The sequence below is a fragment of the Penaeus japonicus genome, unplaced genomic scaffold (genome assembly GCF_977035675.1).
Source record: "Penaeus japonicus unplaced genomic scaffold, GWHDUDI00000001_assembly GWHDUDI00000002, whole genome shotgun sequence".
NCBI classification, from domain to species: domain Eukaryota; kingdom Metazoa; phylum Arthropoda; class Malacostraca; order Decapoda; family Penaeidae; genus Penaeus; species Penaeus japonicus.
In genome coordinates this window covers 38,425,491-38,437,990 of record NW_028234404.1, presented here as the reverse complement: position 1 = coordinate 38,437,990, position 12,500 = coordinate 38,425,491, and the positions used below count along the sequence as shown (strand labels likewise).

At 36.2% G+C, this 12,500-nt stretch overlaps 1 protein-coding gene across 1 annotated transcript in view; it reads right to left on the bottom strand.

The window, feature by feature from the left end:
* LOC122254717 (uncharacterized) overlaps positions 1-12,500 on the bottom strand; it is a 32,371-nt gene that overhangs the window by 17,548 nt on the left and 2,323 nt on the right. The window contains 13 exon segments of the mRNA XM_086550694.1: positions 309-489; positions 899-1,043; positions 2,093-2,211; positions 2,567-2,649; positions 2,976-3,102; positions 4,408-4,509; positions 4,980-5,153; positions 5,397-5,458; positions 8,301-8,429; positions 10,481-10,601; positions 11,025-11,107; positions 11,519-11,691; positions 11,837-12,018. Of these exon segments, the coding sequence (XP_086406820.1) occupies positions 309-489; positions 899-1,043; positions 2,093-2,211; positions 2,567-2,649; positions 2,976-3,102; positions 4,408-4,509; positions 4,980-5,153; positions 5,397-5,458; positions 8,301-8,429; positions 10,481-10,601; positions 11,025-11,107; positions 11,519-11,691; positions 11,837-11,945 (1,608 nt within the window). The 5' untranslated portion in view covers positions 11,946-12,018.

Sequence of the window (12,500 nt, the reverse complement as noted above, 5' to 3'; positions counted from 1 at the left end):
ATTCCGGCTTTGAACGGTCTCAATACCAGGGTTCTCGAACGCATAAGCCTAACACCTCGAGATTCTCGGATGCACAAGCCGAGAGCCTGGGCTGCCCGCTCGCTCAACCCAAGCGCCAGGCTTGCCTTCGTATTTCGTCCCGGGCGTCTGACGCAAAAACCACAAAACGTGTCATCACGTCAACCGGCTCCAATGGGTTAAGAACTGTTTTAAGGTGTACATTGTTCATATCTCTTCCCTCAATTGACATACGAAATAAAGGATAAGATCCCTAAAACTCATAGAACAAGAGACATATTTACTTACACATTCCACATCCTCCGGAAAAATCTTGATCCTCCCTGAACATACAGTTTCAGAACAATCTCTAGAACAAAGAAGCCAAGAAAGATCCACTCCGTCATTTCGTCCCAGTCTGACGTGGGCGTTGCAATAGCAATCACTATTGCATTGATCAGTGTCAAGATGTCAAAGAAGATTTGGAAAGCTCTGTGAAAAGTTTTAAAAAATAACAATAATGGCAATATCAATGATTAATCCTTCAGCTACTGGGACTTTTTCACAGGGTTAGATCACCTTTATACAATATTTTCCCTTTCATTGAATTTAAGCTTGTTATTCCTGTAATTGTGTAACTAGGGCAAAAATTTCTCCATATAAATACTGTAAGAGAACAATACAGGGAACAATACAGATGCATCACCTTATCCTACACTGTTTGACATGAGCTGCATGTCCTTATACAAAATGATACCTATATAATAAACAACATTTTTGCAAAATCCTTTCCTTATCAAAATGAACCAATCCCCACTCAAGAGATAAACTAAGAAAAGAGACCTACATCCCACACTGTGAATCCCGGCCAAAACCTCCCGTTGATAAGTGAGCTACTTACTTGTGCTTTACCACACGACATACAAATCTAGAGGGTTTAGAGTGGTATAGTTTAGGGAGAAGATGACCAATCAAGGGAACACGGTCCACTACTTCAGACACTTCTACGTTCAACAGATCAGCCAGCTTGAGGAATTCTACCCTATCTGAAATTCAATGGATCAATTAGCATAATTCTGATATGGTGTATATATGCTCTTCTAGATTTCAATAACAGGACCCAAGATCAAGGTTCTGATTTGTGTTTTCATATTCAGGTATAAATATATATGTATAAATAAATCACAATATTGTGATAATATACAACACAAGAGAAACTCAAAACAGATTGTAGATGTAGGTACTGGTTGCTTATATGACATCTTTAATTGCTAAAAATATATGTATACATCCTTATATTGCAAAATTTAGGTTCTAAAAATACCATAACTCATCCATACACTGGCGCATTGAAACCAAAATCAAATTCAATCTGAAAATGAATCATCAATGCACAAATAAATCCAATCAAACAATTTTTTTAAGAGTTATCATCCTAAAATCAATATTTCTTTTATGACAGTCAGTGGAACAGACCTTACAAAAACATGTAAATAATACATATATAATACTACAACTAATTTTGCAATTAGTTCAGCCTCAAAAGATGGCAACTGTATGATGGAAGAGGAGATGTTTCTTAGGAAGGGGTTAGGGGATGCGATGGTGGGTGTAGAAGTGAAGCCTCAGAAAGGCAGGAGGTATAGGAATAACAGAGGGAATAACTCTCTCTGGCCTAGAGGTTGGAAGAAAGAAACCACATAGTACTCAATATACAAGTTTACACGCACCAAGTCCCATCACAGTGAAATAAAAGCAGGAAACCAGCCCATCAGCTTTTAACCCTTTTCCGACGGGGCACAGCGATAAGTGAAAACCCCTACGCCGGGCCATTGCAATATTGCATTGGAAACGTCACACTGGCATGACGCCCCGGCATCGGGAATTTAGCTGTGTCACACGGATGTGACGCACCGTCGTCATAGGCTTAAAAGCCAATTGCTCAATCTGGGAAATTTGGCTGATGGTTCACTTTGCCAATATCCTCAATCACAGTAACTCAGACTTCACCAATTCATAGAGTAACAAGAAGCAGAGAGGAGAATCTTGGTATCATTTCTTATCAGCATCAAACCAACACTAAGAAGAGACATACCCAGTGCATCCGAACGGTCACCATCCAGAACAATCCACAGGACATTCAAGAGGGCCGGATTTTTCTTTTTGTCCAAAGTTTTCATGAGCTGCATGAAGCGATTCCTTGTGACTAATCTCCTGATTGGAAAAATAATGCAGATGAAAATGCCAACCTCCATTCCATTCAATCTCTTATATATATATTCATCTATTGCAAGTAAAGTTCAAAACTGTAGTTGGTTTTATTTCTCAAATGTGGAGAAATCCTACGACCATTAAACATTTTCAGGATTAGTGCACATCATTGGAACTTGTGAGAAATTCATCAGAAAAATATATCTACATAATATTTAGATCTTCTTATAGCTTAATCTTACATTCCTTTTTGGATTAGCAGTGTCATATACTTTTGAGATTCAAATTTTTCCTTGCCTTGTAGTATTCTAATCCCGCAGCATAAAACAAGAGTATATTACATTTACAACAATCATACCTTGATAAAACTTTTACTGAGAGGATGTCGTATGCCTTTTGTAGTTGCTGTCTCTTGCTGAACACTGACTTTTTAACCTCATTCTGGTAAAGAAAAAAAAATTGAGTGAAATGTTTGGTTAACTAGGAAGTCACAAAACCTAAAACATAAACACTGACATGAAAAAAACAAGTAATTATCATGCATATCTTCAGTGCAGAGATTCTATCCCTAGTTAGCAATAGCTAGAAAAAAAAAATAAAAAATCAAATATCCTTTAAACAAGTCCATTCAATATTTTAGTCAACCATTTATATCATTCCAAGTCTTATGTAATTTGCCATAAACATCAACTTCCACTCGATACCTTATCATTTAAAAACAACCTCCATTTAGTACAACATCCATTCACAACAACAGCTGATCATACCTTAAGGTGTTTCCTGTAGTTATTGTAGATAACAGCAAGAATGATGTTCATGTACACGAAAAAGCAGATTATCAAAAATGCAACAAAGAAAATGACATAGTATGGAGAAGCATCAAAGGCTGGCATCCTGGAAAAAAAACAGAAAGAAAAACAAAATGTAAATTGAATGAAGCTACTTACATCTTGAGATTTATGGGAATATCTATAATGCATTTTTGAAAAAAAAAATCTAAATATACAAATTCCTTAAATTGTATTTAGAGATTTATATATCTATATACATTTCCATACATTTACATATACTTGATGTTTACATTTAACATATGTTAACAAACATGAAAAGAAGGATCCACTAAAAGTTGTTATCTCTCACACACACACTCACTAACTCACTAAATCACTCACTCACTCACTCACTCACTCACTCACTCACTCACTCACTCACTCACTCACTCACTCACTCACTCACTCACTCACTCACTCACTCACTCACTCACTCACAAACACACAAACACACAAACACACATACATACATACATACATACATACATACATACATACATACATACACATACACATACACATACACATATACATACACACACACATATTCATACATACATACATCACTACATACTCACATACATACATACATACATACACTCATACTACACACTCATACATACAACATCATACATACATACATACATACATACATGCATTCATGCATACATACATAACATACATACATACATACATCATACATACATACTCACACTCACTCCTTAACATTCACATACACTACACACATACTCAACACACATACACACACACATATTCATACTCATCACAAACACTCACACACTCATCACACACTATACCTACTTCACTGATCTTAACCCACACTCTCATTCTCACACTCTCACACTCACTCACTTAATTTCTTACTCACTATATCACTCACTCATTCTCTGACTGACTCTGATCCTGATCCTGATCCTGATCCTGATCCTGATCCTGATCCTGACCCTGACCCTCACCCTCACCCTCACCCTCACCCTCCTCACCCTCACCCTCACCCTCACTTTCACCCTCACCCTCACCCTCACCCTCACCCTCACCCTCACCCTCACCCTCACCCTCACCCCCCCCCTCACCCCCACCCCCACCCCCACCCTCCCCCTCACCCTCACCCTCCCCCACCCTCACCCACACCCTCACCCTCTCCATCACCCACCCCTTGCCCTTGCCCTCGCCCTCGCCCTCGCCCTCGCCCTTGCCCTCGCCCTCGCCCTCACCCCCACCCCTCGCCCTCGCCCTCGCCCTCGCCCTCACCCCCCCACCTCCACCCTCACAGACAAAAAATAAACTCTTCAAAACAGACAAAACAAGTAGCAGTCAGTCCAAAACCAGAGACCCGTAAACCACTTACATGACATCTGGATTGTTGGCAGTGGTGACTAACACATACAGGTCGAAAATGCTGTCCCAATATGTGGCAAAGTAAGGTCTACCATCCACCCAGGTAAGGCCTCTGAGAAAGGTTGCACAACATAAATAACTTGGATTAATAGCGTATTTACAGGTATTAAGCCTTAACAAGAAAAAAAAAATCTATAGGAAAATTGTACTCAACTACTTATTATTCTGATTTCAAACAAGTGAAAAGTGAAAGGACTGTTCATGAACACATGTGTGTGTGTGTGTGTGTGTGTGTGTGTGTGTGTGTGTGTGTGTGTGTGTGTGTGTGTGTGTGTGTGTGTGTGTGTGTGTGTGTGTGTGTGTGTGTGTGTGTGTGTGTGTGTGTGGTGTGTGGTGTGTGGTGTGTGGTGTGTGGTGTGTGGTGTGTGGTGTGTGGTGCGTGTGGTGCGTGTGGTGCGTGTGGTGCGTGTGGTGCGTGTGGTGCGTGTGGTGCGTGTGGTGCGTGTGGTGCGTGTGCGTGTGCGTGTGCGTGTGCGTGTGCGTGTGCGTGTGCGTAAATCTAAAAGACATTGTTAAGCTGACCTGTCACCAAACAGCTTGTAGGCCATTAGAGCAAATATGGCTAAACTGAAGAAGAAGAGAACAAGAACATTGAATACATCCGGCATAGTTCTCCGCATATTCCGGAACGAACGCCTGATCTGTTTCATCTCAGGGAAGTTCACAGCGAACAAAGGCCGTAGGGGTCTCGACCACCTGGCAATCCGGCGACAAAACATTCTAAGTACGAGCAACTTGGCACAAAATCACCATATTCAAAATGTTTCAAGATATTCAAATTCAATTCCAAAAATAAAAATGATAGTTGAAGAAGAGAAAACGTGTCACAGCCATGCAGTAGGAAGACATTATTTCCCATCAAAAATGTTATGCTTCTGATGAAAATTAATTAAATATGTCAGTTACACATGCAAATACAATCAGACTGTGCTCACTTACCGCACTCCATAGATGTCATTTTCTACAAGTCCAATATATATTACCATGTCTAAGAAAGTAAGCTGAAAAAAGCGATTTATACTTTATTAAACAACAGCAAGATATCGCACCCTACACACACAAAGAATCTGGTTAATTCCAAGAGACATGATCTTTGTGCTTGTCTTTGTTAAAATCAAACCATCAAGCAGAAAGCACGTTAATCGTTCCTTTGTAATATGCAATTTCTGCTAAAAAATTGAATTTTGAAAGCAAATGAAGCACAGCGAACAAAATCTAACTAATGAGACTTGTTAGTTTACTAGTGCCATAAACCAATAACCAAACACCATTATATCATTAGTATACCAAGTTTACTTGCATAGAACAAAAGTGCATGCCACGTTCATGTGTGAGGAATCTTTATTGTTTCTCCTCATTATATCTTCCATAAATATTCAAGCATAAACAAAAATACAAAAAATAACCAGTGTAAACATATAAAATTAAACACAGCCACAAGAACAGCAGAAAAACATATCATAACACTTGAAATCCACCAGGGATTACTCCACAGATAAAGAAAAAAAAATGAGTTCTGTATTTTGCTTTGTCCGAGAAGGAATCCTTGGTGAATTCAAAACATCACAATTCATTATTTTGTTCTTATTGTGGCTGTGCTTTATTTTATATTCAAGCATATTTGTCTTACACCTTCATGAATGACCCCTTTCTTTTAATCACTTATCACAAGTCATAAATGTCATCAACAAAATTTCTTCAATTCTGGACACTAATGACTGACGTATTTCTTGTTTATACTGAATTCTTTGACTATGAGACTATTCAGTAAACTAACCAGATTCTTTTGAACAACGGTGAAAATATTCATACCCATAAAGGTTTAAAGCAAAGCATTTAAAAATACATATTTTTAGGAAACTAAAAATAGCAAAAATATAACTGAATTTGCAGATGAAGACATAAATGACATTGAATACTTTCACAATGCAAGAGATGTAATTTACGCATTTCAATTAACACATCATCAGACTTACATACTTCTTTAATCTTAACCCATTGGAGCCGGTTGACGTGATAGCACGTATTGTGGTTTTCGCGTCAGACGCCCTGGACGAGCTATGAGGGGAAGCCGCGCGCTCAAGTAGAGCGAGCGGGCAACCCAGGCTCGCGGCTTGTGCGCCCGAGAATCTCGAGGCGTTAGGCTTATGCGTTCAAGAACCCCGGTATTGCGACCGCACAAAGCCGGAACGGCCCCAGCGTGAATGGGTTAAAAGAATATAAATATATTCTTGTCAGCTCGATAAAGTATGTAATTCTGATAACAAAATAATCTAAACGTATCACTTATTTCTTGCATTTTCTAAATCATTCAGTCTCATTTATCTTTGTCCACATTTGCCATAATGAACACTGTTCACAGTTGAATTCATGGCACTTTCTCCAACACAATCCCATTGCTGACACACCTTCAAGTATATGTGTAATGAAGGAAAGGCAATCAGATTATCAAAACAAAATAATAAAGTACAATACAAGGAATCTCTCTCAAAAAAGAGCTCTTCCCAATGCCCATTTCTCCTTATCACAGCTTAAGGAAACCTCCCATATTAACATGAATGTGAAAAGGAAGATGCAGTACACTATATGCTATCAAAATCTTTTTCTTGTGATTTCTTTCAATCTGGTATGGCAAATGAAAATATTAGTCATCTGATCTCCAACTGCATTATCGGTTTATGTTGAGATTATCCCCACATGAAGAAAAAAAAAAAAAAACACACACCCAGTGTGTCAAATCAGTAATCAGATAATCCCTTGGGCATTCATGGGGCTAGTTGCCTCCTCTAATCCAAAAGCTTCCAAGAGTTGTATATCTTTAAAATTCCCTAGAACATGATCTACCTCTCCTAGACAACTGTATAGGCAATGCAAATTCTTCATATAATAGCAAAGACTTAATGCTCCCATTGTATTGGGTAAGAGGAAAAGTAACTGTGCTGCACAAATCAATCTTATGTCTTGACTGGCACTATGTCAACCATAAAATTTAAAGAATCAATTAGGATCTAATGACAGATTACTTATCAAGCTAAGAGGACAACTCAATCATAATTACTGGTGGGCTTGTGACTGTAGTTTACTGAAATGCCAACCAGTCATATTAGACCCTGACTCCACAAATGTCTGCTCATCAGTGAATCTGAGTCATCCAATCTACATCTATGGCTCTATAAATGCCAGGAAATTAGTAATTTAAAACTCCCTATTGACATTTTGTTAGTGGTTATTGACTAAATTTTAAAATCCTTGAAGAAATTTCCATCCTGCTCTAAATGAAATGAGAATAAAAGACCTTCCTTGCTCATAAAGTGATAAGCATAAAGTGACATCATGTACATCATACAACCAACTCCCTATTGTACAACTTATATCTGGAAAGTGGCATATGAGAGAGTAACTAAGCTGAGAATTGTAAAAATCTTTTGTACAATTAATTCTCGATAGATATTTGTCTTCACTTCATCACAAATCTATCTGAAGGTGTTTAAGAATAGCCACAAATGATGCAATAGAAAAAAATCTACATAGAGCATACATCAACCTGAAAATGTAACACACCTGAAACATTTTTTCACCTTTTACATGTCCAATTTTGAAAAGTAAGCATTAAAGTTATGATGCACGTCATCTTACATGCGCAAGAAAAATAAACTGATCTTAATCACACATGCGGTACTACAGCTCAATAAAGCATACTATACATTCAAACAGCTAAAATCAAAGTAACTTTCGTAATTCCTTTACAGCGTACCATAGCTAATGCACCAAAATTCTATTGTGTTAAAACCAAACTTACTGCAAAAATACTTATAACAATCATAAACAAGTCTGTGCACTTACCCCACTGAGTACCAAGATAAGTATATTCTTAGTGTCAGACCAGAATCTGACAACTGGGGTGAAAAGATTTATATGTGCAAGTCGAAATAGGTAGCAGCAGATGATACCTAATTCTATGGTCATGGAGGCCTGTTGAGGGGAAATGGCAATTACTAACATAACTATGAAGAACAGTGATCTTCCCCAATCCCAAACATGAAAGACTTCATTATCCAAATCTATGCAATTCTGACTGAATCAAATTCTGCTTAACAGATCTTCATGTAATACTCATCACTACTCATCACCACTAAAAAATCTAAAGATAGATTAGTTCTGCCTCTACTCCTCCACCTCTTTATGTGTGTAAGGAAAAGGCTACCAGAGAATTACATTATTCTATAATTTTCATTACAAGCAATAACAGCCATATTAACCCATTCCCGACGGGGGAATTCTAGCCTTGAATGTCCAAATGCCGGGGCGTTCGAATTATTAGGCCTAAATCAATTGAATGGCCGGCACAATACTGTGCCGCCCGGCAACTGGGCTTTTGAATGATGATACAATCATACCACCCGTCATATGGGTTAATGATGTGTTTTGTATCAATGATGATGATTTTAATCATATTAATGATGATGATTTTAATCATATTAATGATGATGATTTTAATCATAACCGCATATGTGTTTATGCCTGTGTTTGTGTTTATATTTGTTTGCGTTTGCGTTTGTGTTTGCGTTTGCATTTGCGTTTGCATTTGCGTTTGTGTTTGCGTTTGTATGTTTATGTTTATGTTTATGTTTATGTTTATATTTGTATTTGTATTTGTATTTGTATTTGTATTTGTATTTGTATTTGTATTTGTATTTGTATTTGTATTTGTATTTGTATTTGTGTTTGTGTTTGTGTTTGTGTTTGTGTTTGTATTTGTATTTGTATTTGTATTTGTATTTGTATTTGTATTTGTGTTTGTGTTTGTGTTTGTGTTTGTGTTTGTGTTTGTGTTTGTGTTTGTGTTTGTGTTAGTATTAGTATTTGTTTGTATTTGTATTTGTGTATTGTATGTGTATGTGGAATTGTGTAAGTTATGGACAATATGTTCCAGGTGAAATCATTTTGTTTTGTGTTGGTGTTATGGTTATAAACAATTAGTTATTTTTTTGAGAATTGTGAATTTGTGGACACATGTTTCCAAGGATGAAATCATCTTGTTTTTTGAGAATCTGGTGAAAGTTATGGACACATATAAACACAACATTCCAAGGATGAAATCATCTTTATCATAGTGGAATTGATTTCCTAATATAGCTTATGCTATAAACAAAGCCTAACAAAGTAAAACTAATAATAATACAGAAATATAGTGAATATCAATGCTCATTTTTATCTGACCAGCATAGACCCCCTAAGGCCTATTTACAGACCCCATGGAGCCCAGGTTTAGAACCCCTGCCCAAATCACCATCTTCTTAATCATTAGAACCCCTGCCCAAATCACCACCATCTTAATTATTAGAACCCCTGCCCAAATCACCATCTTCTTAATTATTAGTCACCATAAACCCTGTGCTACTAGCAATTCCCAAAATGGCAAAGATTAATATCTTTACAAAAACAACAAATAATCTGTAATTAGTGTACTTATTTTTATTAACAACAACCCTGAACAATTCCATCATCATCATAGTTCTTTAATTACTACGGTCCTATTAAGATCATCAATACAGTCCAACCAATATCTTTAACCATTAATAAAAAAAAAACAGTTTACAGGAAAAATAACATAGCATCATTTTATACACAAACTCGAGATTTCTCAACAGACTTTGACTTCAGTTTTAAAAAGGTCTAAATACTGTTGCAGGAGATCAACTACAAAACACCTAAGGAACATATCATAACTAGTTCCCCTGGCAAAATGCTGTATTTATTTACAAAAAAATTGGACTTTAATAAAAAGCAATATCAACCTATAGCTGCACATGCAATAATGAATTGTAAGTAACAGACACACATTTTGTTTAAAATTCATTGCTTTCATTATATAAACCTCCTTGAGCTTTGATAGTAGTGGTTACCTCCAGAAGCACAAATAAAACATATAGAGTACACCAAAATAAATATATCAAACAAAAAGAAAAAAAGTAGCCACTCAAAGTCTCGTAACGCAAAAAAAAATTAAATTGGACACTTACCCAATATGACATTTCTAGGCCATATACCGCTGGCTTCTCAAAGAGAGCTAAGGAGAGGTGAAGAATAATTATGACGTACAATGCAGCTTGGCCCCATCTACTTTGGTACATGTGGTACAATCTGAAATATTTTATCATTCTTTCAAACTGTTTAAAAGTTAAATACTAGCATTTTGATTCACATATGCAAACATGATATTCAAAAACTAATATATCCAAGTAAATTGAAGGCACACATAGAAGAAAAAGGAAAATGACAAATGTGCTTACCAGTACCTTGTGAAAAGCATAGTAAATATCTTATGCACATCTATTCAAAACATAACCTAACTGAACAAAAATGAGCAGGCAAAAAGAAGCTAAAGGATGCAATGCGTTTTCAATGACTGTTTGTACAATAGCTTACAATAAAATGAAGATCTATTGATAAAAAAAATAACTTTACTTTTGCATTGCTATACTATCTATCTATCTGTTGTACCTACTAAGCTAACAAGTTTCTAGTTGTGATATCATCAGCTTTAAATCTTTAAAAAAATCTTACTTTAAATGTTTCTCTGATACTCTAAAATCAGAATGTCTTCCATCTCTCGCGTCTTCCACATATGTTGCTGCCAGAAGAAGATTCTGTCGAAGCATTAACTTATGTATTTCAAATAGAGAGAGAGCAACATGCTTTTGCACTAATCAACAAAACCACATTTTGAGAAAATCTAGCTTCATCTTTGGCCTAAACTATGTGTTACAATATGTAAACACTCCAAGATGCTTAAAATTATATCTAGTTCTAAAATATGGTCAATCACTTGATTTTATTACTAACAATAATATCAAAATATACAAACCTTTGAAATTCCCCTTTGACAGCAAAGGCAAGTACACCACAATTGTTCAATATAAATAAGAGCAATGTATATACAAAGTCAATATATATAATTAACCCATCTTAATCTTAAGACTATCAATTAATCACAAATATCATGAAAGAGTTATTTCAAACATGTTTACTACCGCAACACCTTATTTGCATGTCCTTACCAAATCCGATATTGGTGGCTCATCTGTCGAGTCAATAGCGCAACTTCCATCACTTAAATTTGAAACTTCAACCGTATCATCTCCAGCCTTGTATGATATGCTCACTGGCAAGCCTGGATCATCCTCGGATGTGCTTCTCCGTAATTGTAAGGACGATTTTCTTCTGTGGTATGCTAAACGTCAAATAAAAACACCACTCAATTAACAAAAGTACATAATAGTATTTGGCAAATCTTGAACAATTTCCTCCTGGTAAATACTGTCTAAACGAGTGAATAATTCGACATCATCAATCACCTTGTCGGTGTCTCATATTACCTCTTGGTGTTTTAGGTCCTTCCTCCTCCACCCTACTTGGTTCGGTAGCATCATTGGTCTCTTCAATGACGACTTTTAGAGATTCCTTATTTCTTTGTAAAGCATCCATTTTTATCTTATATCTTTTTTAAGGTTATAAGAAGAGTAGAAGAAACATTGCTGCTCTGCTTAACTATATCCTTCTGAAATATATGAATAAAAATGGTAAATTATAATCAAGTTACATGTTTCATTGAAGTATTATGATAATCTTTAGCTCCAATATATGTTGTTTGATTTTTCATCAAAATGGCTTAGATAGATCCAAATAAGACAAAATGCTGATTATAGTATCAGTGGACTGTCTACAGACACAAAGAATAAAATCTTAACAAATTAAATAGTTGTCCCTGGATTGTTAGATTTTTTTAGAATATAGAAAGTCTTGAGGTATTTGAGAAAAAAATAATAATACTCAAACCTGCTAAACTGAACACTGGCTTAGTCAAGTCACACAGAAGTTTCACAATAGATCACGTAAATGATGAATTAACAGACACTAGAAACCAAAGCCTTCTGTTTTTTCTGTTAAAGTTTAAATAATGTTTCAACCTTAGGAATAAGATCCATGTAAGGTTTCAAAGTCATCCTTTTGAATTGATTTACAAGGACAAAAGGCAACTTT